Source organism: Mustela nivalis, assembly GCF_964662115.1.
Source record: "Mustela nivalis genome assembly, chromosome: 8".
Taxonomy (NCBI): Eukaryota; Metazoa; Chordata; class Mammalia; order Carnivora; family Mustelidae; genus Mustela; species Mustela nivalis.
This window is the reverse complement of record NC_139027.1, coordinates 77771817-77794797: the sequence shown is the minus strand read 5'-3', so window position 1 is coordinate 77794797 and position 22981 is coordinate 77771817. Positions and strand designations below refer to the sequence as shown.

The following is a 22981-nucleotide window of genomic DNA, read 5'->3' as shown; positions in this document are numbered from 1 at the left end:
AAGCCCAGCCCATAAAAACTCTCAAGTCCTCCTGGAACTTTCTGGGATAACTGGGATGCAAGAAAAATACATGGTAACCTTGAATGAATCCTACTGCTGGAGGCCAGCAGAGAAGAGGTTTCCAGACGCCTGGGGCCTAAGAAGTGGCTTGACCATAACGAGGGCCAGTCTCGCCAGCAAACTCACGTCCATTCTAAGAGCAGAGGGGTAGTCAGAAGCCAGGTGCTGTGGCTCATTCTGCAGACGAAGGTTGTGCTCTCTCCCCAGTGCCCCCAAGATGCACGCTGCCAGGAGGGGGAACCCCGAGTGATCACAGAAACATCTCCGTTGCAGCCCCAGCTCTTCGTGAATGACGAGCCCCTGAGAAGACCCCTCGCTGATCTGGGCCAGTTTCCTCGTCTCTCCAAGGAAAATATCCACCGCCCTGCCTGGCTCAGGGGTTTGGGGAAGGTATATGGAGGGGAGTAGCCAACAGAGGACTCTGCAAAGCCGCCGAGGAGCCGCCTGCCTCCATGCACCTGCAGGCACCGCTATAAAGGTCGGACGTGGCCCCGCGCACTTCTCACAGCAGCCCTTTGAAGGGGAGGAAGCCAAGGCTTAGGGCTTTGCTAGAAGTTAAAGTAAACATCAACAAAACGATAGGTCTCTGAAAACCAAATGCCTGAGCAAAATGAGGGCCGCTCTGCGTGTTCTCTGCTGTGTTAGGTGCCCTCAGTCCGCAGGGGCTGCAAAGGCTGGGACGCTGTGCTCAGGAGTCCACAGCTGTGTGCTGAAAGCGGGAGGAGGCGGCTGCCCATCAGTGGCAGGTCAATGTGCTGATTTTAATTCCTGCCATCCTTGCTGGGTGCAGTCACACTACCTTCACACAGGAAGCATTTACTGAACACTTCCTCTGGCTTTTCCTAAATACACACATGTGTACACACACACACAAGAAAAGCAGGAAGGGGTAGAAAAGTGTGTTGGCCTTTGGATGCTTAGAGTTGGTTTGGGGAGAGAAGACACTTGTGCATACTCATCTAATAGCTAGTCACGCAGGACGTGCTGGGTGGCTAGTGATGAGTAATTAATCAATGCTAATGATTCCAGAAGAATCAGAGGGTTCACAGAAGGGGCCAAGGCAAAGGGAGAAGGCGGAAAGGCAGAAATTCGCATGGCAGTGCCCAGAACTCTGGCAGGAAGGGCAGGCTGCGATCTGCGAAGGACACTGTTCTGTGTGGGCCAGGGGCAGAAGAGCATGGCAAAGTGGGCGAGCTCCTCTGATCTATTTGTCAAACTCCTCCCGTGAGCGATTCACGTTAAAATCAAAGTGCTCATCATATTAGAATCTGTCACTCCTGTTACTACCCAAACCAGCATTTGGGGAAGCCTAAATGCAACTGACATGCAGCTTGTTCTGTCATTCACCAGGAGGCAGCTCAAACATGGGATGCCCTACAGGTAACGAATGACTGAACAAGTGCAAGATACACACCCCAGAGTGGATCCCATCTATCAGAAAGGGAACACAAAGTGAAAATCATTCTCAAGGAGAAGGAACGGATTTCACGGATGACAAAGAGGGCAGGGAGCCTAGAATCTGTGGGACAGGAAGACAGGGACTGTCTCGCATTGTGCCGGAGTAAGAGGAAGCGGGAAGGGGGTACAGTCATTTTAGGGGACAGCTCCTTTTTGCTGGGGTGCAGTTACAGTCTGCTGCAGAAAAGGGTCATCCTAGCAGCAACTCTTGGAGACCCTGATTTCAATGATCCTAAAGGTAGCAGCGACTCGACATCTTGTCACATCCCCCAGTCACCCCCGGAAGATGCTGTTGCTTTTCAGAAGGAACACTGATGGGAGAGAAGCTCCAGGTTGGGTGCACAGCTGGAAGAGCCCATGGGCCATTCTGACAATTCTGACAATTGTGTCTTCTGACCCTCTTCTTACCCCCACTGCTCAATACCACTGTCCCTCAGGAGCTCCGAGATGACAGGAAATGCTGAAGTCTGACTAGACAACGATAAAGGCCCTCTGGAGAGTCCTCGTGGGGGTGTGTAAAGGACACAGACATTATGCCTCCACAGGAGATTTATGGCTGAGGGACTGGTAAGAAAATGAGGTCGTTTTTTGGCAAGTCTGTTGTGTCTGAGTGTATCCTTACCCTCTCCAAGTATATGGGGCCTGCCTAGAATATGGTCCACATTCTTAGATCCGAAGACAGAGGTTAGCCTGCCCATCTCCCCTCCCCCCACCCCAAGGATACAAGGACCACAGAGATCAGTCAGCTGGTCACCCCCCTCAAACACCCAGAGGTTTTGCAAATGATGACTTTTCACCAGTCCCTAATGAGAAGGTGCTTAACTTTCCAGTGGGCTTACAGAATCTCCCAGCCAAGCTTTGTGGAGGGACTTGCCTCCTGACATGACAGCCAGGGCACTGAGATGAATGCCCAGTGTGGGAAACATTGGCTCAAATACGCGGCTTGGGAAGGGGGTCATTTTTCACAAAGTTTTCTGCGACAAGGACCCCAGCAAATCCCCCTAAACGTCATTTCCCCCGCTTATATTTTAAAAAGAGAGAGGGAGCGAGGGAGCCTGAGGACTTGATATTTTCTTGCAGTTTCCTTTTTCCTGACGCTCTCTACAGAGTGATGTAGTTGTTTACTTTGAGGCCCAGGAGTCAGCCAGCATTGTAGGAAAACTTTCCCACAAAAAACCCATAATAAGACAAACTCCTTTCCATGATGTTCGAGCAATTAGCAACACAAGAACAGCCTTGCTCATACCCCACTCCAGGATCTGCTCTTTCCTCCTGTCACAGGAGTTTCTCACCATGGAATTAGGTGGGGGACGGGGAGGACTCGTATTCCTCCCTGGAGTGATAGGGAGTTGGGCGGAGGGGTGAAGGAATTGGTGGGGGGGGGGCAGGCAATGAATAAATAAGATCCTCAAAGTCCCATCTCCAACCCACTTTTATGGCTCCCTCTGCTGTTCAACACTGCGTCAAGTGATATTCTGAACCTCAGTATGCTTATCTGTAGAATGGGGAAACAGGAAAGCTGTCAGAGGTGTGGTGAGAGTAAATCACACCTATGAAGTTAGCATACGACCTGAGGCTGCTCGGTGGAGTGGTGAGCACACAAAGGAGGGGGGAACTGTCTGGGCTCAAATCCCAGTTCTACCACTTATGGGCTGTGTACTACTGGGGAAAGGTCCTCCTGTATCTCCAGAGACCTACCTCATACGTCCTCTGCAAGCATCATCAATTGGTATACGCAAGGAGCTTTTAAAAATGATGGGTATCTAGTAAGTACTGTCAAAATGCCAGCTGCTATTATTTTAGAAAACATTCTAGAAAACGATTATTCTAGAAAACACTCTGTAAATGTTCGCTGCTGGTGATGGCAGGGAGGGAAGCTACATGAAAACTGGTGGTAGGCACAAGAGAGGGCGACAGAGGAAGGGCATGTCCTCCACAGAAGATGTGTCAGAATCGAGAAAGAACATGTGCGTAAACAGCACCCAAAGAGAGTTAATTTATCACAAAATTTTGTGGATGGAAAATGGAAAGAGGTCTCTGGTTTTCATAATATAAAGTGCCAAATGAAATGTTTGACCACTCTTCTCAGCTATAAAACATGGTTTAAAAAAATGCTGAGAAACGTCAAAGTTGTGGAAACTAGGAGAGATTTCTCCCCTAATCAAAGCCGCGTGCCGAAAGGGCACGGCTCGGCTAGGCTACCCCTTAAGAATTCTCGGACTGTGCGTCCCCAGGCTGGGCTAAAGGCAGGCCAGCATTCCACCTGGGATAACCCTGGGCTTTCAGCCCCATCTTGGCCTTGGTCTTGGGAAGGAGACAGGGACTGTGCTTTATCCTTCCAGCTAAGCCAACCATGTGACCAGCTGCCACACTTCCTGTCCTTGAGACAGACCTCCCTGCCAAAGACAACAGGAAAATCAAGACTATGGTGGCAAAATGATAATAGGCAGACATTGTCCTCCAGCTCAGCTCAGCTCTTACTACAGGGAGAATATTTCTTGGGGGAGGGGGGATATGACCACTGGAAATGTTAACATCTATGGTAGTTTGGATACTGTCATAATCTTGTTCTACCCTTTCCCCCCTTATATTATAAAATATACCTACGGAAGGATATATAAAGTAGAGGCATTTTAAAGAATAACCAAATAAAACAAACCCCCTTTGAGTCATGATGCAACCTGACAAAGAGAAAATGTTTGCTGGTCCTCAGCAGCCCCTTTAAACCTCCCTGACAGCAGCCCTCCTCACCTTCTCCTCCCCAGGGGTAAGGGTAACCACTGCCTTGCTTTTCTTTATAGTTTCATCACTGTGTGTGTCTCTCTGAAGAATATATTCTTTGTTGTTGTTGTTTCTGTGTGGGGACTTTCTATAAATGCAACATGCTACATGTGTCTTTCCGGGACCTGAATCTTCTGTCTGCATGTCCTTCTCTTTCAATCACCAGCTCTTATAGCTCGGGTCTCCACTCTTTCTATCTATCTATCTGTCTGTCTGTCTGTCTGTTTGTTTATTTATTTATTTATTTGACAGAGAGAGACACAAGCAGGGGGAGCGAGAGAGGAGAAACCGGCTTCCTGCTGAGCAGGGAGCCTGATGTGGGCCTCGATCCCAGGACCCTGGGAACATGACCTGAGCCAAAGGCAGCCACTTAATGACTGAGCCACCCACACACCCTCGGGTCTCCACTCTTAAGAGGGACTCACTCTGTCTTTTAAAAGCACCCTTAGAAAGCATCCCTTGAACATTCTCCCTATGATATCAATGACACAGCAACTAAACCTATTAATTCTACTCCCATTCCCTTGCATGAAAATCATCTGCCATACTCACATATGCTATGGCTAGTTCCTCACCTATCTAATTCAAATATAATTTCCTTACAGAAAAATCCCATTTTTTGGTAGATCCAAAGATCAAAGAAATGCATTTGGACCTTCCAAATGACACCCTCTTCCAAAAGAAGGCTTCCCCCTGTCGAGTACCAAATTCTTAATATTTTTGCACATTCTGTGTTTCTTTCTGTTTTTGCCCAATGGTTCACACTCCTGTTCTTGCCCTTACTTACACTGATGAAGTCTAAATGTACCTTTTTATGGAATAGGACTTTAAGTTTCATGTCTTTCCTATAGCCTTTGAATAATTTCTGTAGGTGTTCTCAAAGCCCTCTATTTTTTTCCTCCCGCAAAAATGCCCATTTGGATTGAATGGGCTTTTTCTCTCACCATCCTGCAAACTGTTCACATCATTTTCTACAGAGCAGGAAGGAGCATTAGAGTGTCTGTATTTTATACTGAACTTAGTGTCTCTGGGATTCAGGAATTAACCAGGAGCTCAAAGAGCTGAAGAGAATTCATCCTTCTGGGGATACAGATGCACAGGAATCACACAGTTTTTGAGCCACGGGCATGTACGTATCATTTTTTAAGTTTTAGGAAGGACCCAGTCTGTTCCTGCCTGCGGCACACACAAGACATCGCCCCCCTATATTGACCTGGTGCCAGCATGCCGGGCTCTCTCCAGTTCCCAAGACCAGAGGCTCGTCTCCCCTCCTATTAATGTGGTTTAAACCTGCAGAGACCAACACTGGTGGGGCAGGTTGGGATGAGGGGGAGGAGGGCAGCTGGATGGGAGGACCTGAATGACATAAACATCCAGATTGGTCTCAGACGAGGTTCGTTCCTTGTCACGGAATGACATGACCACACGAAGCCAATCCCGTTGACGTAGATGGGCTTACCACCACACTCCTAATGGAAATGGGACCCCGGGCTCTTCCTCCCGTGACAAAGTCCTTCACATGTGAGACGGCTGACTCTCCCGTGTACAGGAGCGTGCCTGCTACCCGACCCCACTCATGCCTCTTCTTTCTTGGACTTTCTAAGATAATTTCTGCAGCATTCATTTTTGCACAGACTTCATTCTCTGGTTCACCTGACTAGAAAAAGTCTCTGGACAAGGACTGTATTTTTTTTTCCCCCTATCACTAGCATACTTGCTATTAAGCTGAAGACATTACCAGGTATTGAAGAGATACTGGCTGCCTACCATTATACCAAAGCAGGACACTTCCCTTCTGGCTGATGGCCCGTGTTCCGTGTGTCTGACCTTCCCTGGGACTAACTGCACCTCCACTGTTGATGGTTTTAATGACTCCACACGTCAGCCCCTCCATCTGGCAAATCCAAATGGATCTCGTCAACCCAAGGTGTTTGCTAGTGAATCACCTGGTAAACATTTGATAAAGGGAGTTTGCTTTTGTAAGGTGAACAATCACACCTAAATATATAACAATCACACCTAGAAAAAACAAATATATATATATATATATATATCTATCTCCAGGCTCTGCCACTTCCAGCTGTGTGACCTGTCTTTGGGATAAGAGGTCTACCTCAGAGGGTTGACTTGGAAACTAAATGAGTCGACAGATTTGTTTGAAACTGAACCTGGAATAAGAGCCCTATAGAAATTTTTGCAAGGCTTGTCATCATTAAGCCAAGGACGGCCCTGAAATGGAAGGTGATGACTAGCCCACCTAAAGGACCCCCGCCCTCATTTCTCAAACAACAGCAGCCTCCAAAGACAAACCATCAAAAGGGCAGTTGGGTCCAAGATGTTCTTTACTGGAACCAGTAACCTCTTCCTCCCACACTGGGGAGGGAGCCCCAGGATGTGACTCCCCTCGGCCCACCAGCTCAGTGACAGGAAGGAGACAAAGGGGTCCAGCAAGAATTCCCTAGAATCTTGTGGATGAAACAAAGCAATCAGGGGAGATTTGCAGAAGCCATCTTCACACTGACCTAGTTCAAGCTATGGCTTGGACAGTCAGAAGGATGAACTACTTAGCTCCTAGGGACACACAACCAAAGACATGTTCCTCGCACATTAACTCATTATACTTCTAAATGTATTAAATTTTACCATTAAGACAATAATTAAGAAAAAGGATAAAACAAAGCATTCACCTTCTATTGAACATTGACTTCTAAAATGATGGCTTTCAGTCATCTCTTACTTGATGCTCTCCCTCCTAATATACTTGTGAGAAGGACTAGATGAATTAAGAGAATGGGCCATAGCCATCGACAAGGATCATCTGGGCTCAGGTTAGGGGATAGGTAATACGTATTTTCTCTTGTAGCTAGTATGCCCGGGGCTCAAATCTACCAACAATGGTTTTTTAACTTGGTTTCATGAACAGTTGGCCAACTGGTCAGGAGAGGTCATGTTTATAGGCAAACGAAGCATGACAAATCTCTCTGTCCAGTTTTCGGTCTGTCTTTGTAAAGGATATTGAAATTGCTAACTGGATAAGCAGAAGCTAAAATTTATTGTGCCTGCTGTGTATCAGAAACTGTGCTAGAATGGGACAACTGTAATACCTCCTGGTAGTTCTTCTGATGTGAGACCATTAGTCATTAAGAGTAGGTCTGGGGGGCTCAGTGGGTTAAGCCTCTGTCTTCAGCTCAGGTGATGATCTCAGGGTCTGGGATCGAGCCCCACATCAGGCTCTCTGCTCAGCAGGGAGCCTGCTTCTCCCCCACTCTGCCTGCCTCTCTGCCAACTTGTGATCTCTGTCTTCAAATAAATAAATAATTAAAAAAAAAAAAAAGAGTTGGGTCTGAATTTGGAACCCCAATGTAGAAGGGCAGCCTTGTGAACACAAAGCCTTTGATCAAGATAGAAGGAAGCATGTACTGAATCAAGCTTTGAATAGAAGCCCTGGGGTTCACTTATTTCACCCTTGTTTTTCTCTCACTCACATGAGCAACAAGCAAGTCCGGAATGGTCTGTATGGTCCCTGGTGAGTCGCAGTTTCAGAGACCTTCAGCATCTTACAGATCACATTGTCTATCTCCATCTCTGTGTCCTCCCCCAGCTTTTACTATGAATGAGGCAACCAGTGCCCTGAGAAATATCCCACAGTAAGCTTTGGTGGCAGAACCAGAGCAAGAACCAGAGTTTCCTCACTCACAGTGCCTTCTTTCCTAGATCCCATTTTCCCTACAAATGAACAGGGTCCAAACACACGCAAAGAGCTGCATGGGACATACCCACCACTTGGCAAGATCTCAAAATCAAAGCATTAAGGGCCAAGCAGGGCCGTCTGAAGCATCTGAGATCACTAGAACAAAGAGTTCAGGTTATATGAGGAAAGCCTATTGCTTAAGCTGAGTAATCTCAATAGATTGGCATCTACAGAACGCCCCGTGTGGAAAACAACATCAGTCCACTAACAAAATTCAATATGAATCTAAAAATAGACACACTTAAAAAAAAAAAAAAGTAAATCCTGAAACCCAACAGATGGTGTTGGACGGAGGCAGGAGTTCTGACGTCAACGACTGAGGAAACTGGCTTTGTTTAGAGAATGGGTTTGAGGGCCTGGACCTCTGGTGTCAGATTTTAAGATGAAACTTTTTATTTAAATTTGATCCTTGTGAGCAAAGGACACCTGGGAAGGGTGCTGGTCACTGAACCTGATGGGTAGTGATCTAAGTCCACGTTTCTCATCAGGCCAGGGTTACCCCATCCGTATTTTCTTTCCAGAGTATCAAATGGAGCCGTCTGCTTTCTTCCCAAGTGGGCCAGCCTTTTTAGATGCTCAGGAGACAGCAAATGACCTGTGGCAGTTCTGCCTTCAGAAGATACCTCCTACTGCCTCTGGACGCATGGGGGTTATGGAAATAGCCTCTTTCTGGCACCTCTGCTGTCCCTTTCTCCCTTTCACCCATGCCCCATGGAGCTGCCACACTGTGCTTGTGAATCCTCACCTCCTATAAGACCTCCAAGGAAAACTTTCCCTCCAGAATAAGCCCAAACTCCTCGCCACCATTGTAAGAAGTCCACAGCGCAGCCGGGATCTCCTCATGAACGGACCTTTCTCAGGCCCTCCCGCTGGGTGCCTCCTGCCCAGCATGGTCGTTGCTCTCCCTACACTGGGAGTCTGTGCCTGCAAACCACCCCCTTCCCTGCAGCTCCCTGGGCTCTGCTCTTCCCCCTCCACCCAGAGACTCCCCCACAAGGCACCCACACCACCCATCCTCCTCCCCGGAGGCCCTTCTCACCCACAGCATGTGAGGGTGGTCTGAGTCCCAGCTCCGGCCCCTAGCTAGTTGTGTGAGCCTGGCCGAGTGGCTGAGCACCCCAACCTGTTCCTCATCTGCCCACAGAGATGGCGGCGGCACCACACTCCAAGAAGCTTGTGTAAGATTTATTATGTGAGTTCGTGCACGAGGCCGGCCACGGAGTAGGTGCTCGTGCAGTGGAGGCCTCTCCCCTCCTCATCACCTCCTGTCTTTACTCTTAGTTGCTGACAGGCGTCTATTGTAGCCCCTCTCCTTGAACATAAGAGTCACGCTCCCTGCCATCTGCCACTGGCACCTGCTGGCACGGAGCAGACCCTTGTCACCAACTTTCTCATCGTCGGAGCAGGGTCATATCCTGCTCAAGTTCTATCTACTTCTCTTTCTCTCTTGATCTTTCTCTCTGGTGGGAAGCCTTCCTCAGTGAGCCAAAGTGGTGTACAGAACATGCTTCAAGGCACTCTTTTCTCCAAACAGGTCTCTCGCTCATCCAACCAATTTAGAGACAGCACTCACAGAGACTACGAGAGAGAAATCTGCTTCCAAAAAGTCCATCTCAACCTAAATCTCAGGAATGTGCCCATTTTAACAACAGAATGACATTTGTAATGGAAGCCTCAGGCACTGCTGCTGTCTGTATACATCAGATTATATACGGGTAGGTAAAAAGCAGCAAGATTTCCTCCAGACTCTTGGAACTTACAGTGGTTTTAAACCGTGGGGTTTTTAGGTGAGATTCTTTCTTCAGACGATATCTTACTTGTGTATGAGGCAGTTAGAAGTGGGGCTCCTCCCGACAGAGGAAAGGAGGAGAGTGAGGGCCATTTTGCCACAGCATGCCCGGGATCTGGGAGTCCAGATGCACGTGCTCGCACACATACACACACGCACACAGAGCACCTCCATAAAACCGACTTTGAGACCTACAGCTTAGAGGACCATGCTAATAGTGGCACCTGGGTGGCTCAGTCAGTTAAGTGTCCAACTCTGGATTTTGACTCAGGTCATGATCTCGGGGTCGTGAGATCGAGCCCCTCTCTGGGCTCCCCAGTACGTGTGGGCCCTGCTTAAGAATCTTTCTCTCCCTTTGCTGTACCCTCCTCTCCCACTCTAAGAAAAGGAGAGAGAAGAATATGCAACTAGTTTATGAGAATGCACAAGTACATTCCTTGGTGATGCACAGTAGCTACTAGACAAACACGCATGCGCACGTGCAGAATGTCGAAGCTTTGTAAAACCTTTCTGTCCTACATCAGCATCAAGCAGACAGCTTACAGCTCGCACTCAAGCTGACATTACAGAGAGAAGCGAAAAGAGCCAGTTCTGTGCAGAGAAGTGAGAGCTGTCCCCGGGCAGCGCCTTCTGGTTCAGGTATTGCTGACATCATATCCACATGAAGCCACGTGTGGACTGGTCACCGGCACTTTCCAAACGCAGCGTTTTTCCACAAGAGGCCCTTAAATAGGGTAGAAACCTCAGAAATCTTTTGATTGATGGATCTTTAGTGATAGCAGGAACCGTGACACCATATGCCCTGGTGAAACTGTTCCTCATGTTGAGCCTGATGTCAAGCTTATAAATACAGATGTAGAAGCAGATAACCACTGTTAAACTCGAAATACATCAAAATGCGACTGGTCATTAGAATCATTCTTATTTTCTGCGGGCTTTTCTTTGGCGAATTTTCCAATTATTCTACAATTGACAAAAATTCTTTGTGATAAAAAATTAAATATTATTTTTTTAAGAGCCAAGGATAGCAGTTTCTCAGAGAAAACAAAGCAATGAGTTCTGTGCAGAAGATGCAGGTCAGCTCCTGTGGCATGATAAAAGTATTCCAGTGAGGCCTCAAGTTCCATGAGGTCGGGAAACAACTACCTGGTTCACCATGAGCTCCCTCGGCAGGTGCATGGCCCGATGACACCCATGGCATGCACACAGTGGATGCTCAATAAGGGATGGCCGAGTGGACAAGGGTGAGAAACTCATCCTACTGCAGCCCATTTTGGACCTACAGATGGTCTCTGACTTCCAATGGTTCAATTTAGGATTATCATTTTTTTTTATAATGATCTGAAAGCAATATGCAGTCAGTGGAAACTATACTTCAAATGTTGCCCTTTTCCCAGGCTAGCAATATGCAGTACCCTCTTCTGAACCGGGCAATGGCACTGAGCCCCGCCCAGTCCCCACTCAGCCACGGGACTACGAGGACCGACAACCCATGCACTTAAAACCAATCCGGATCCAAACAACCATTCTGTTTTCCCACTTCAGTACAGAATTCAGTCAGTCACTGGAGACAGTCACCAGTCTACCGGGAGAGAGGCTTTGTATTAGGGGACTCTGCCCCACCGCTGGCTAACGTGAGTGTCCAGAGCACGGTTAAGGTCAGGAGGACTAAGACATTGTGTCTGGTAGGTTAGGTGTATTCAACGTGGGATATTTTGAACACATGGGATATTTTGAACACACGATGGGTTTGTCTGGATGTTACACCATTAAGTAGAGAAGGATCCGTAATTCCTGTACCCGAGTCCTATTTCTCCTCGCTTCTCTCTTACACTTCCAGAAACGGTCTAATGGATCCTGCTACACTTGCCAGCTTAGGGGGGGGGGGGCTTTTTTTTTTTTTTTTTTTTTATGCCTGTCTCACTGAGTCCAGGTAACACAGAGCTATCATCTTCAGACCCCTTCTCCTGTGCGTGTCAGCAGAGACGGGGAGAGGGGTTCTGAGATGAGGTTAGCTGCAGTAGTTGATCTGAACAGCAGGAAGGAGCCCAGACAGAATAATGTGTGAGCAAGGGCCACCAGGAAATCTCCATTCCAATCTGAATTCTAGTACAGTCCAGTGTAAGGCCTTGCTGGGCCTCAGTTTCCCATCTGAAAAAGATGGTGACCATACTTGCCTCACCGAGATGTTTAGGGAACAGGGGCAAGGGGTGACGAAAGTGAAGGTATTTTTAAAACCAACTGTCCTGTCCTATCAAATGCCAAGGTTTCCTTAGAGGCAAAGAGGCAGCAGCATCGCAGATAAAGAGCCGACAGGCATATGTCTCTGACCTGGGGGCATGTGAATGTTAATTAACTCTATAACCTTTTGTTTCATCAGGCAGAAAGTAACCTAGGGCTTCAAGACCTGAAGGTCTTTCTCTGTGAAACCTTGCTTGATTGTGGAAATTCTTATCTCATCTGACTGGCTGGGGCTTGTCCTACCGACCTCTCCCCAACCCCCCCAACAAATACCACACACACACATACACACACACACACACAAACACACACTCACTCTCTCTCTCTCCCCCTCCCTCCCTCTCTCTCTATATCTCTCGCTCTCCCTCTCCCTCTCTCTCAATCCCCACCAGCCCTCCACAGGCCTCAGCCCATCCTTCCTCAAGAGCATGAAGTTTGTCCCCCCTGCTAGTTGGATTTGATAGCACCTTGATTTCCAGGTGGCTGTCTAACCCACAGACCAACTCGTGGCGCCGAACGTGTCAATCTACTTTTGTGAGACACCAGATCCAATCAAAACGCCTCCAGCACCTTCCACGTCTGGCAGCTTCAGACTGCACAGGCTTTTACTAAGGAGACATACTTCATTCAGTGGTTTCTTGGCTCTTTTCAACCTAATCTGACATAGTCATCTCTTTCAAAAAAAAAAAAGAAAATCTATCATTGACCAAATTTTTTACTTTGTTTTCTGCTTTTGTGTTTGCTGTTGCAGAGTTAAGGATCAAAGTAAGCATCAGAGTTCCTCGCAACTGTAATTTTTCCCTACACCGTCAACACCCCTTCTCTGTAGTTCTCACTCCACACTCACACAGATTATTAAAGCTCATTGGAAAAGTGGTTCCAGTTGCTTTTTAAGGATTTTTCCATTCTGCGTTTCCCCCAGGGCAGCAAGGGAGGCTGGCCAAAGGAGATTCTCCAGGAGTTCGCCCTCTGTTTCCTTTATAGCAGCTGAGAAAGGCAGAGCCCTCCAGAAGCGAGCTTCCCAGGCTTGGCGGGAAATGCCAAACGCTGGGGGATGGGGATGATGAGGTAGAGATTAATATTTTTAAAGAGGAAAAATCATGCATGAAATTACTCAAGACAAGTTTTATGGGATCCAGTCGGAAGTGATGATTTCACAACAGGGAATCATACACAAAATCTAAAAATGCTTGAGAATTTCATTTCCTTTAACTACAAAAACAAAAACAAAAGCAAAAACAAGCCCATCACTCAGCGGCTCTCCCGTCCCCAGCTTTCTGTGGGCAAGGGAGAAGCCTAAAAAGGCAGTTCCTGAAGTCGCTCCTTGCCCTAAGCCCTGACTTTGACAGAGCCCATAACCTGTAGAGCCTAGCAGGGTGCCCGGCCCAGTGAAGCAGGTTCACATCACGGTAGACCCCTGAAAAATGTGGCAGATGAGGCACCAAGCCCTGCATAGTCAAAAATCCCCATATAACTTTTGACTCCCCCCAAAACTTTACCAATAGTCTGCTCTTGAACAGAAGCCTTCCTGAGAACATAAAGTGATTAACACATTTTGTAGGTTTCACGTACTATTCTTATGATATAGTAAGCCAGAAGAAAGAAAATGTCACTAAGAAAACTGTGAAGCAGAGGAGATATGTTTATAGTCCTGTACTGTCTCGAAAATAACCCATGTGTAATGGACCAGTTCGAACCTGTGTGGGCCGACGGTCGACTGTCTTCCCCTCCGCTCTCTACCAACCATCTGATCTCGCAGGTGCAGGAATTTCACTGTCATCTCCCAAACACCCTCCACTGTTGCTCTCCTGCCCTGCTCTTGTTCAGAGGTGGTCATTTGCTCTCCTTCCTTCCAGGCCCCTTGGAGAACGATCAGAGTACATGAGCCAATGGCAAGTAGGCACGACACAGAAAAGGCCAAATCAACACCCTTGGACCATACCTTGGGGCCGTGGGGACCAGACCTGATTCATGACTTGACATCATGACTGGCACGGACAGATGTACACAGTCATCACCAGGGGCCACCACATCAGACAAGCACCCACACCTCGCACATATCTAAGTCCTGTCAGGCCACCAGCCGTGTAGCACGTGGTCTGAAGCGATGTGCAGACCATCAGGAAGTTCCCAAAGCTTGTTTCTGTGGGGGCCCTTTCTTCCTACACACCAAAAAACAAAGGCTCACCTAAAAATAATTAAACTCGACTTAAGGTTCTTGCTGCTTTGTGTATCAGAATAAAACAAGATGGAAAGAAATCTTAATAGGATTGCAATCAGATCTCACATTCCTTAATCATATATTAGAGTCTTCATTGAAACCAGGTTCAGGGTAACTCAGAGGAATCGTCCTTTCTTTTCAGGAAAGGCGAAACTAAAGCAGGACAGGAGCTATGGTGAATGAGCCTGGTTCCCACTCCCAGCCCCGCTGCGGCCCAGTCCTCCCCTCCTCAAAGCCTGGCTTGAGCTCTCATCCTACTCCAAACCCCAAGAGCACCCCTCCTCTGAGCCTTCTGTTTGAACACCCCACACCATGTTCTTTGCTGCTGGTTGGTTGCAGAAGGAATATAAACTCCCCAGCACTTAGGGACCAAACCCCTCCCCTTTTTGCTGATAAGCCCAGAGCCAGCACCTACCTCATAGTCAAATGAATGAATAATAGCTACTCTTTAAACCATGACTACTGGTTGTCATAAGAAAAGTCACATTTTCTAGAAGGTGGGGGTTTAGAAAAGGATTTTTCCTAAGACTGCTTTCATTAGTAAGCTAAGGTCCTTTGGTGAGGTTAAAATAGGATTCTCTTTTGACAAGTTAGATGAACATGTATCTGTTGTATAAAGTGGGGTGTGCTGTTGTTTTCCCACACAATGGTGGCATGGCCGAGGTGGGACAGAGTTGCTCCTATACCTGTGGCTATCTGATATCAGCCTGAGAAAAAGACTTAGTGGATCTCTGAACTACTAAAATCCCTTCTCTCCCCAGCCCCACTCTCTAGCCACCCAGATCCTAATCTCCATGTCAGTTTGGTTATTGTTTTGCCATAAAGGAAATCCATGGTGTTACTCAACACCAATTTGTGCTCCATGCAATGAGGAATCTTAGCACTGATGTTCTATAATACACAGAGGAGAACACTGTTGACACGGAAGATACTCATTTCCTTATTCATTCACCGAGAGGTGTAGGAAAGCTGACCCTCCACTGTGGCTCCCCAAGGACGCAGGGCCTCTTGACAATGTGTCCAAAGAAAAAACATCAGTGTGGCTCCCTACCCAGGAAACTATCTCAGATAGTGGAAGAGACAACTACCAGTTAGGGGTGGGGCTAGAGGGGAAAGTTCTCCCACAGAAGAGACACTGTTCTGGGTCAGGCAAGAGGGAGAGAGAGTATCAGTCTGATATCAGGACAAGGTCCCACTGCAGTGGGAGTTCCAGAGACCAGATGCCAAGTCCATCTCGGCCAAAACACAGTGTCTTATGAGCAAAGGACTTCTACTCCTATGAAATCTGATTTTCTCACTGGTGCAAAAAGTAGAGAAAAGAACGTGGACTATATGATTGATCCGTTTTTCTCATGTTAGGCTCTGCATATGTGCACGTATATGCATAGACGCACAAACATTGGGAATTATAAAAAACATGTCCAACACAAGGACTGCCGATGAGCCCTGTGCTTGTTTGGAAAAGGGATTTCCAGATTTTCAGAAGGTGTTCCTCATTCTCCTAAGTGATCAGAGAGTTAGGAGAAATGCCATTAGACCATTGTTTCTCAGTGTGAAGTAAGCAGTGGTATGGGTGGAGCTTGAGAACAAATAATTGGGAAATACTAGATTAAATGAAGGCAAAATTTTTTGGTCCCATTGTAATTCTCCTCAGGGACTTTAATAAGCAAGTGTATGCTGAGACAGTCTAAAAGAAGTCAGACTGCAATTTCCTAAACCATGGGCTATAGAGTCCTTTAGGCTTAAGAGTTCCTAGAGGGATGAGGGTTCAGAGAAATACCCTTTGAGAAACAGTGTATCAAAGAGACTCTCAGGGACTGGGCCTTGCTTTACCACTGTATCTCCACACCTGGCACGTGGGAAGAATTCAATCAAATATAATTAAAGTAAAAATTTGCCAAATGAGCAAATGAAAAATTGTTGAATTCAAAGAGGAAGACTGTCATCGCAGTGACTGTAGAGGTGGGAGTATGCCAAGGGGCAAGGGATCGTCTCTCCAGGATGGCGCCCTTTACTGTCTAAGCTCTAGGAAGGCACAGGGAAGAATTTTGGGTAAAGTTGCTTGTGCCTTCTCAAGAAGCTAAGGGCTACAGACCTATAAGTCATCCTCAAAGACTTTAACTTTCTTTTTTCCCCAAAAAGAGGTAATAAAATAAGAGCTTCATGAAGAATGTTGGCATTTCTTTTCTTTACTAAGTTAAAAAAATCAGTTACGATACTCATAGGTCAGACTCCATAAGGCAGTTAACAGATTATTTTCGTTTCTTTACTGCCACCTTCTGGTTCCCAGGCTCCTACACAGTAAATTTAAAACTCCACCTTCTGTTCCTATTTTGCTTGGGCATTGTAAGCATTTGTCCACAGCCTTTGCCTCCTAGGACATTATACAAGTCAGAAGTGGTTAGGGTGGCCTTCACGCTTTTTCATTCGACCTGAAGGCAATGGGGAACTTACTTAAGTGATTGGCCTAGTAATAGAAAATTAGGAGCAGATCAAGGACTAACTATGCCTGTTGGTTTTTTCAAGGAGCAAACACTAGCTTTGTCCAGTTACTTCTGCAAAAAATTGTTGAATTCTGCCCTCTCATCCCTCTACAAGCACAGCCTTGAAGGGAAAATTCCATGCTCTTAAAAAAAGACGATGCTGTTCAACACACCCTGATCTCTTCAAGGGTAAAATCCATTCCACTTTACAAGGCCTATGAGAAAATACTGTAGAGGGTCTACAATTGATTTTTTAAAAATCTGACATCAAGATGCCATCTCATTATACAGCACTATGCCAAGATGGTGGCCCACCATTTTCTTCTTAGTCATACCTTGGTCTGAAAGCAGCAATAGAGTTGGGTTAAGTATGGGTGTTTCCGTGCCAGCGCCAAAATCCTCTTCTCTGTCATCGTGCAGTCCACGTCATCATCCTGGAGGATGACATCCTTCTTTAAGACCTTCACTGCATATACTTCATCCTTGCCTTTCAGCTCTGCCAACATGACCTGCAAGGGACCCAAAAAGCAAACCACTGCCATCAATCTACACACACAAGGAATCAAAAGTAAAAATAAAAGTCAATACCAAAGGCTTTAAAAACTAACTTTTTTCTTTCATTTTGAACACTATAACATTAAAAATGTTTAGAAAAACTACCCATCCTAATAGAGCTACTATAATTCATTTATTGATGTTCATCTCTAGCATAGGGCCCATGCAAAGAAAAAGGTTCAACACACATCTATGAAATAATTCTTCATATGCACATGCATCATACATGCAATTACAGCACTGCACAAATAATATTTTTAACTCACATTAATAAGGATTTATCATCCACATTGTCACGATCATTATCAGGGTTACCTATACTCAGCTGAAGTAAACATATTACAATTTACTTAACCCTTTACCTTGTATTAGATAATTAAGTAAAACCTAATTATTTAGTATTATAGGAATAAATCAGATTGAGCATATTTTTATATGCCATTTTTTTTCTTTCTTTCTTTCTTTTTTTTTTTTGGACCATATCCTCAAGCTAGACATTCTTAGAAGTAGATTATGAGGTTAAATATTTTGCACATTTCTTGAGTTTCAGAAAGGATTTACAAAATAATCTGCCACCGGGAATGGAGGGGTGCTCTAGTTTCATGGCAATGTACCCACATTGGAGGCTTCCACTTAAAAAGTGTTTTGGGGGGAAAAAAGTATTTATGCTCATATAATGGGTATGAAATATAACCTCAACACTGTTTTAAGTTGCAATGGAACCTTAAAAAAAAATTTTCCTTAAATTGTTTTTGTGTGAACTGTCAGTTTTATATTCACGATAACTCTGTCTAGTTCTATGTATTATCTTATACTACTTGCTTTTGAATTTGTGCAAGTTTGGTATACAATGATACTAACACTTGGCATTCTGCAAAGGTTTGTCTAACCCTGTTTGATGATCTTCTGTTTGACAGCAAACAGGATCACCTGTCCTTACGCAGCGAAATCTGTCAGGTCTGCCTTCGTGGTCCTGTAGCCTTCATGCTTAGAATGTGATTCCTTCTCCAGAGAGCACATGCCCAGTTCTCTGAGCTTCAGGTTTTCCTATCATTTGATATTTCTGCACTCATTTCTCCGCAATGTGAAAAGTCTTCCTCCTTTTAAACAACGATCTCCTAAGCCCAGTATTCCAGGGTGAGCTGCCAGGCTCAAGAGCGGTAACTCAAAAGCTTCAAGAAGGAATTCAGGGCGCTTCCTGAGGAATGTTCATCTCCCACACGTAACGCAAAATCTTTAACGCTGGCTTAGACGCTGCCTGTGATTCTTCTTAAAAAACAACCTAAATGGGGGCGCCTGGGTGGCTCAGTGGGTTAAAGCCTCTGCCTTCCGCCCAGGTCATGATCCCAGGGTCCTGGGATCGAGCCCCACATCGGGCTCTCTGCTCAGCAGGGAGCCTGCTTCCCCCGTCTCTTCCTGCCTCTCTGCCTACTTGTGATCTCTGTCTGACTTGTGATCTATGTCTGTGAAATAAAAAAACAAAACAAAACAAAAAAACAACGTAAATGGTCCACAGTCATCCAAGTTCACATCCTGCCTACACAGTATGGCGATCTGGAAACTCTGAGCCTGCCTGTTTCCCTTGACTCTTGTTCAAAATTAAACCCACCCACATCCCCCAGTTACACCTGGACCAGGGTACTGGGGCCAGTTTCTTATTGACTCAGTCGCTGAAGAATGTGATTGCTTCAGCATCTGCATTTAAGTATGCTCCTCTGGTTACCTTCCCACTACAGAGATGTCAGGAGGAGATGGGGCCAGGTGAGGGGCTGGAAGGAAGGCCCACGCCCTGGAGGCTTCCAGAGCCATTCCCTTCAGCAGAGCGGCTCTGCAGCTCAGGTCGCTGGCTGATCTGTAGGCTGCTGCTTTCAAGAGCCCAGGACACGTGAGGGAACTTGACTCGGGAGCCGCCAGGCCCACGGGCCTGGGCCCAAGAACAGGGTGTGGAAAGGCAGCTTCCAGCGACTCCATCTGTGCAGAGCGCAAGGGAATGATCAGGGATCCCAGCTGAAGTGTTAGCCACAGTATCCTGGGCCCTCTGCCCTCCTGTCTTCCTTCTAAAATGCACAAGGATTATCTCCCCATGTCACTGAGCCATCAGAACGGGGCCGATTCCCCCAAAAGCTTCACTCGGCACACACACACTGCACGGCTTGGCTGGTCTCCGTGTGGGCCAGGAGAGGGAAAACAGCACCAAGGGCAAAATCCAAGCCAGGAGATGATTATTCTCATTCTCTTGCCACACACACAGGATAAACAGCCTTTAGTAAATGCCAGAAAAGTCAGTTAAATAGCATTTAACTTTCAAAATAATACATGCCCAGAGTTGCTCTGAGCCCGAAGTTCACGGAGGGCAGGGATTCCAGAGTTCATTTTCAAAGTCTTGGTCCTGAATTAAAGCCAAAATTTCAGATGGATCTCTGAAGGAGGGAAGAAATGCAGTGCTACCATGGCCGGTAATGGAAACGCCAAGACAAGTAAAGTAATTAAAATATTCCCAGGTGCCTCCCCCCCTCCCCCCACCCACAACCTCCCTTGATGCCTGTGGCCCCATTCGACAAATGAGAAAAACTGAGTCCCGGAGAAGCTAGGTGACTCCTAGCTGGAAGTCCCACAGCTAACCAGCAGCAGATCCCCGGCTCCCACCTGCTTGGCCGCAGGCCGTTTCCATGGAAGAAAGAAGGAAGACGCAACAAGACCAGGCTGAAATGTTCACAGCCTCATCTTCCTTAGATCGGACAGATGAGGCAACGCCACGGGGCAGAGTCAGCGGGTGTACGCGCGCATGCCACAGACCTTGCCAAAGCTGCCTTTGCCCAGCACCTTGATGAAGGTGAACTCCTCCAGACCCAGGCGCTTGGCCTGGCCCTGCCGCACTTCGCCGTTCTCGCCGGGGCTCGCCAGCTGGCCGGCACCACCTGCTGCCCGGTGCTCCTCCCCTCGATTGTCAAAAGACAAGGCCTTCCGGATGTTGTTTTCAAGTTCTTTTATTTCTAGGGCCAAGGGAGACAAGACCTTGCATTAGTGCATACCTCAGGCTCCCTTCCCAGCTGGCCGCGGGCCCCAGACCACACTCCCCTGGCCTCCCACCGAAGGGTCTCAGCCCACCAGCAGATGCAGCATGGCAGCCCTCCATGGGTTCCTTCACTTGCTCCCCATGCTTTCATGGGCACCTAGCCCATAGCAGGGCCTAGGGAGGCCAAGAGGCCGAGGACACAGCTCCCCACGGCCAAGACTTTCAGATTACGCAGAAACCTGGCCCTCTCTCCACAAGCCCCCTCTGGCCAGTGGCCTGTTCTGTTATGCCAGGTGTAGTGCAGGAACCCCCACCTTCTCTGGGACCCTGCGGAGTCTCAAAGACAACAGTCTCCCTTCAGACTCCCTCTGAAGATGAGAGCAATGACCGATCGAGAATTGTCATTGCAGTAATCACAGGTGGTCCAGCTGTACCAGAAGCTAGGACTGGGAGGCCCCAAACTTGTAAAGGACTTTACTTGGTCTCACTGGTGCGTTTACTCTACTGCCTATCTCCCACAAGGGTATTCAGCCAAATGAGCCACGGGCTTCTCGTTACCTGAAGAACTGCTGTCCGAGAGTGACGTGTTACGAATTTATCTCAGATGGGGCAGGGATTCCTCAGTACAATTTCATAACCACGGGGCAGTCTTGTGCCCCTGCGGAGCACATGACCTGAACTACCCTGCCGTGATAACACTGGATGACCCTTTGACCTTTCCTGTTTGAGCAAGCTTTATTGTTAGCTGTTTATTCACCAAGACACACACACCTCTCAGTGCAGAACTGGGCACCACAAGCAAAATCCGATTTTAAGAGATGCTTGTGAAAAACTGGGAAGATGGAAGGGGAATGCAGATTATTAACACCGGGGAATCAGAATGAGGCATGAAGACCTGGTGTTGCTTGACAGAAAGAGATCTTCAGCTTCCCTGCACAAGGATGGAGGCCCATGATAGCTTGCGCAAGGAATCTGGATCTTTCTTAGATCTGCTGGGGTGGGGGCGGGGGGGGAGCACAGCTGGCTCCCGAGTCTCAGGCTCTGCCTTGCCAAATGAGCCACTTCTTAGCACTTTTTCCTTACAAAGTATAACTTCTAGTCTCAGCAAACAGCTAAAGGTCTCAGTTTCCAAGGCAAACTATGAAACGGATTTTGGAAAACAGAACTTGGGTGTTTAGGGATTCCAAAGCTTGAAGAAAATGTCATTACAACGGAAGGAAAAGAAACTGTGTGTTATCTCTTTCCTGTGGTGATGCCACGTCTTGGCAAGAGGGTCTTTGCATCCATCGGTGCCCACACCACTGTCCTGAGCAGAGACAGGCACAGGCACTACAACCTGCCAGGTCTGGGAGCAGCCAGGCCTAGAAATGACGCTCCCCCTCGCTCGTCCTGGGGGACAGAAATGCTGTCTCCTTGAAGTTCTCAAAGGAGGTCTCAGCACTCAAAAGGACGCATAAAAACACCTACATGGGCTGCAGGATAATACCTACTAGTTGGGAGGCCCCAGCTGACCACTGGAATCTTTTTTTGGAATGAAGCAGAGTGTAAAGATGCAGGAGGCTAATCCGAGCAGCAAGAAGAGAGACTCAGACCCATTGCTCTGTGGCGTCAGGAAGGGCACACACACCCTGCAGCTGCTTTGTTCACTCCTGGCTAATCCGAGGTGGGTCACAGCAATGACCCTCAGGGAGGGTTTGATGGCACAGATTCTGAGATGGGGGTCCCGAAACCAGGAGGGGAATGATCTCACCCTTACCACAGACTTAGTTCCAGACCTTTGCACAGAACGTTTTAAGACTCTGATCTTCACTTCCCAGCCTGTGACACGGGGACAGGGACAGGGATGAGGCATCCCTGAGTCGGTGTGAGCGTAAGATTAAGATAATGAACGCAAAGAGGTTACAGAAAATCAAGTCCCACTTGTCACGCAATGATGATTACTCTTGCTCTGCAGAAGCATGAATCCCTTTCTGGGGACGTCTGGACCCCAGAAGCGAAAGTTTGAAACCCTCAGCATTCTGGGATGCCTAGAGCATTCAGAAACTTCAACATCGTTAAGCACATTCATGTGAGGAAGAAGGAAACCTGAGTTTTGGGAAGGGGTTGGGCCGAGAGCTGACTTCTTCCCTCCTCTTCCTCTGTTCTCCAGCTTCCTGTGTCTGTCCCTGCCCATCCATAGGCCACAGGAGGAGATGACACCTCTCCCCCAACTCTTGCCCTGTTCTCAGGTTTCAGGGGTGATGATCAGAGTCAGGATGGAGGGAAGTAGCACTCAGCTGAGTGGCATGGTGGGTGGAAGGTCAGGTCTGGGAGCAGGCCCCGGGGCACCTTCCTACACCTGGCACCCTGGAAGGAGGTGAGGGTAAAGAAAGAGCTAGAATATCACGTGCTCTTTCTCTCTTACCCTGGCCTGGACCTGTGCTTAAGGCAAGCACAGCAGTTCAAAGTGTCTGTCCCTCAAGACAGCCTTGCAGAGAGAAAGACCAGCTAAAGAGTCAGTAGGGAGAGGGTGTCTGAAGGCCTTCCTGGGCCTCCATTCCAGTTAACAAGGGTGGAACAAGGGTGGAGAGGCCTCAGGCTCTTCCGGCCTTCCAATGACATGGCTCAGAGGTAACAGGGCCAATCT

The 22981-nt window shown here is 47.4% G+C and overlaps 1 protein-coding gene across 7 annotated transcripts in view; it reads right to left on the bottom strand.

The window, feature by feature from the left end:
* Nucleotides 1–22981, bottom strand: part of PRKCE (protein kinase C epsilon) — a 516689-nt gene that overhangs the window by 124380 nt on the left and 369328 nt on the right. For all 7 annotated transcript variants that reach the window (XM_082746981.1, XM_082746980.1, XM_082746978.1 and 4 more), the window contains 2 exons: nucleotides 20136–20332; nucleotides 17120–17293 (listed from right to left, as the gene is read on the bottom strand). In XM_082746981.1, coding sequence (XP_082603107.1) covers nucleotides 17120–17293; nucleotides 20136–20332 — 371 coding nt within the window. The remainder of the gene's footprint in view (nucleotides 1–17119; nucleotides 17294–20135; nucleotides 20333–22981) is intronic.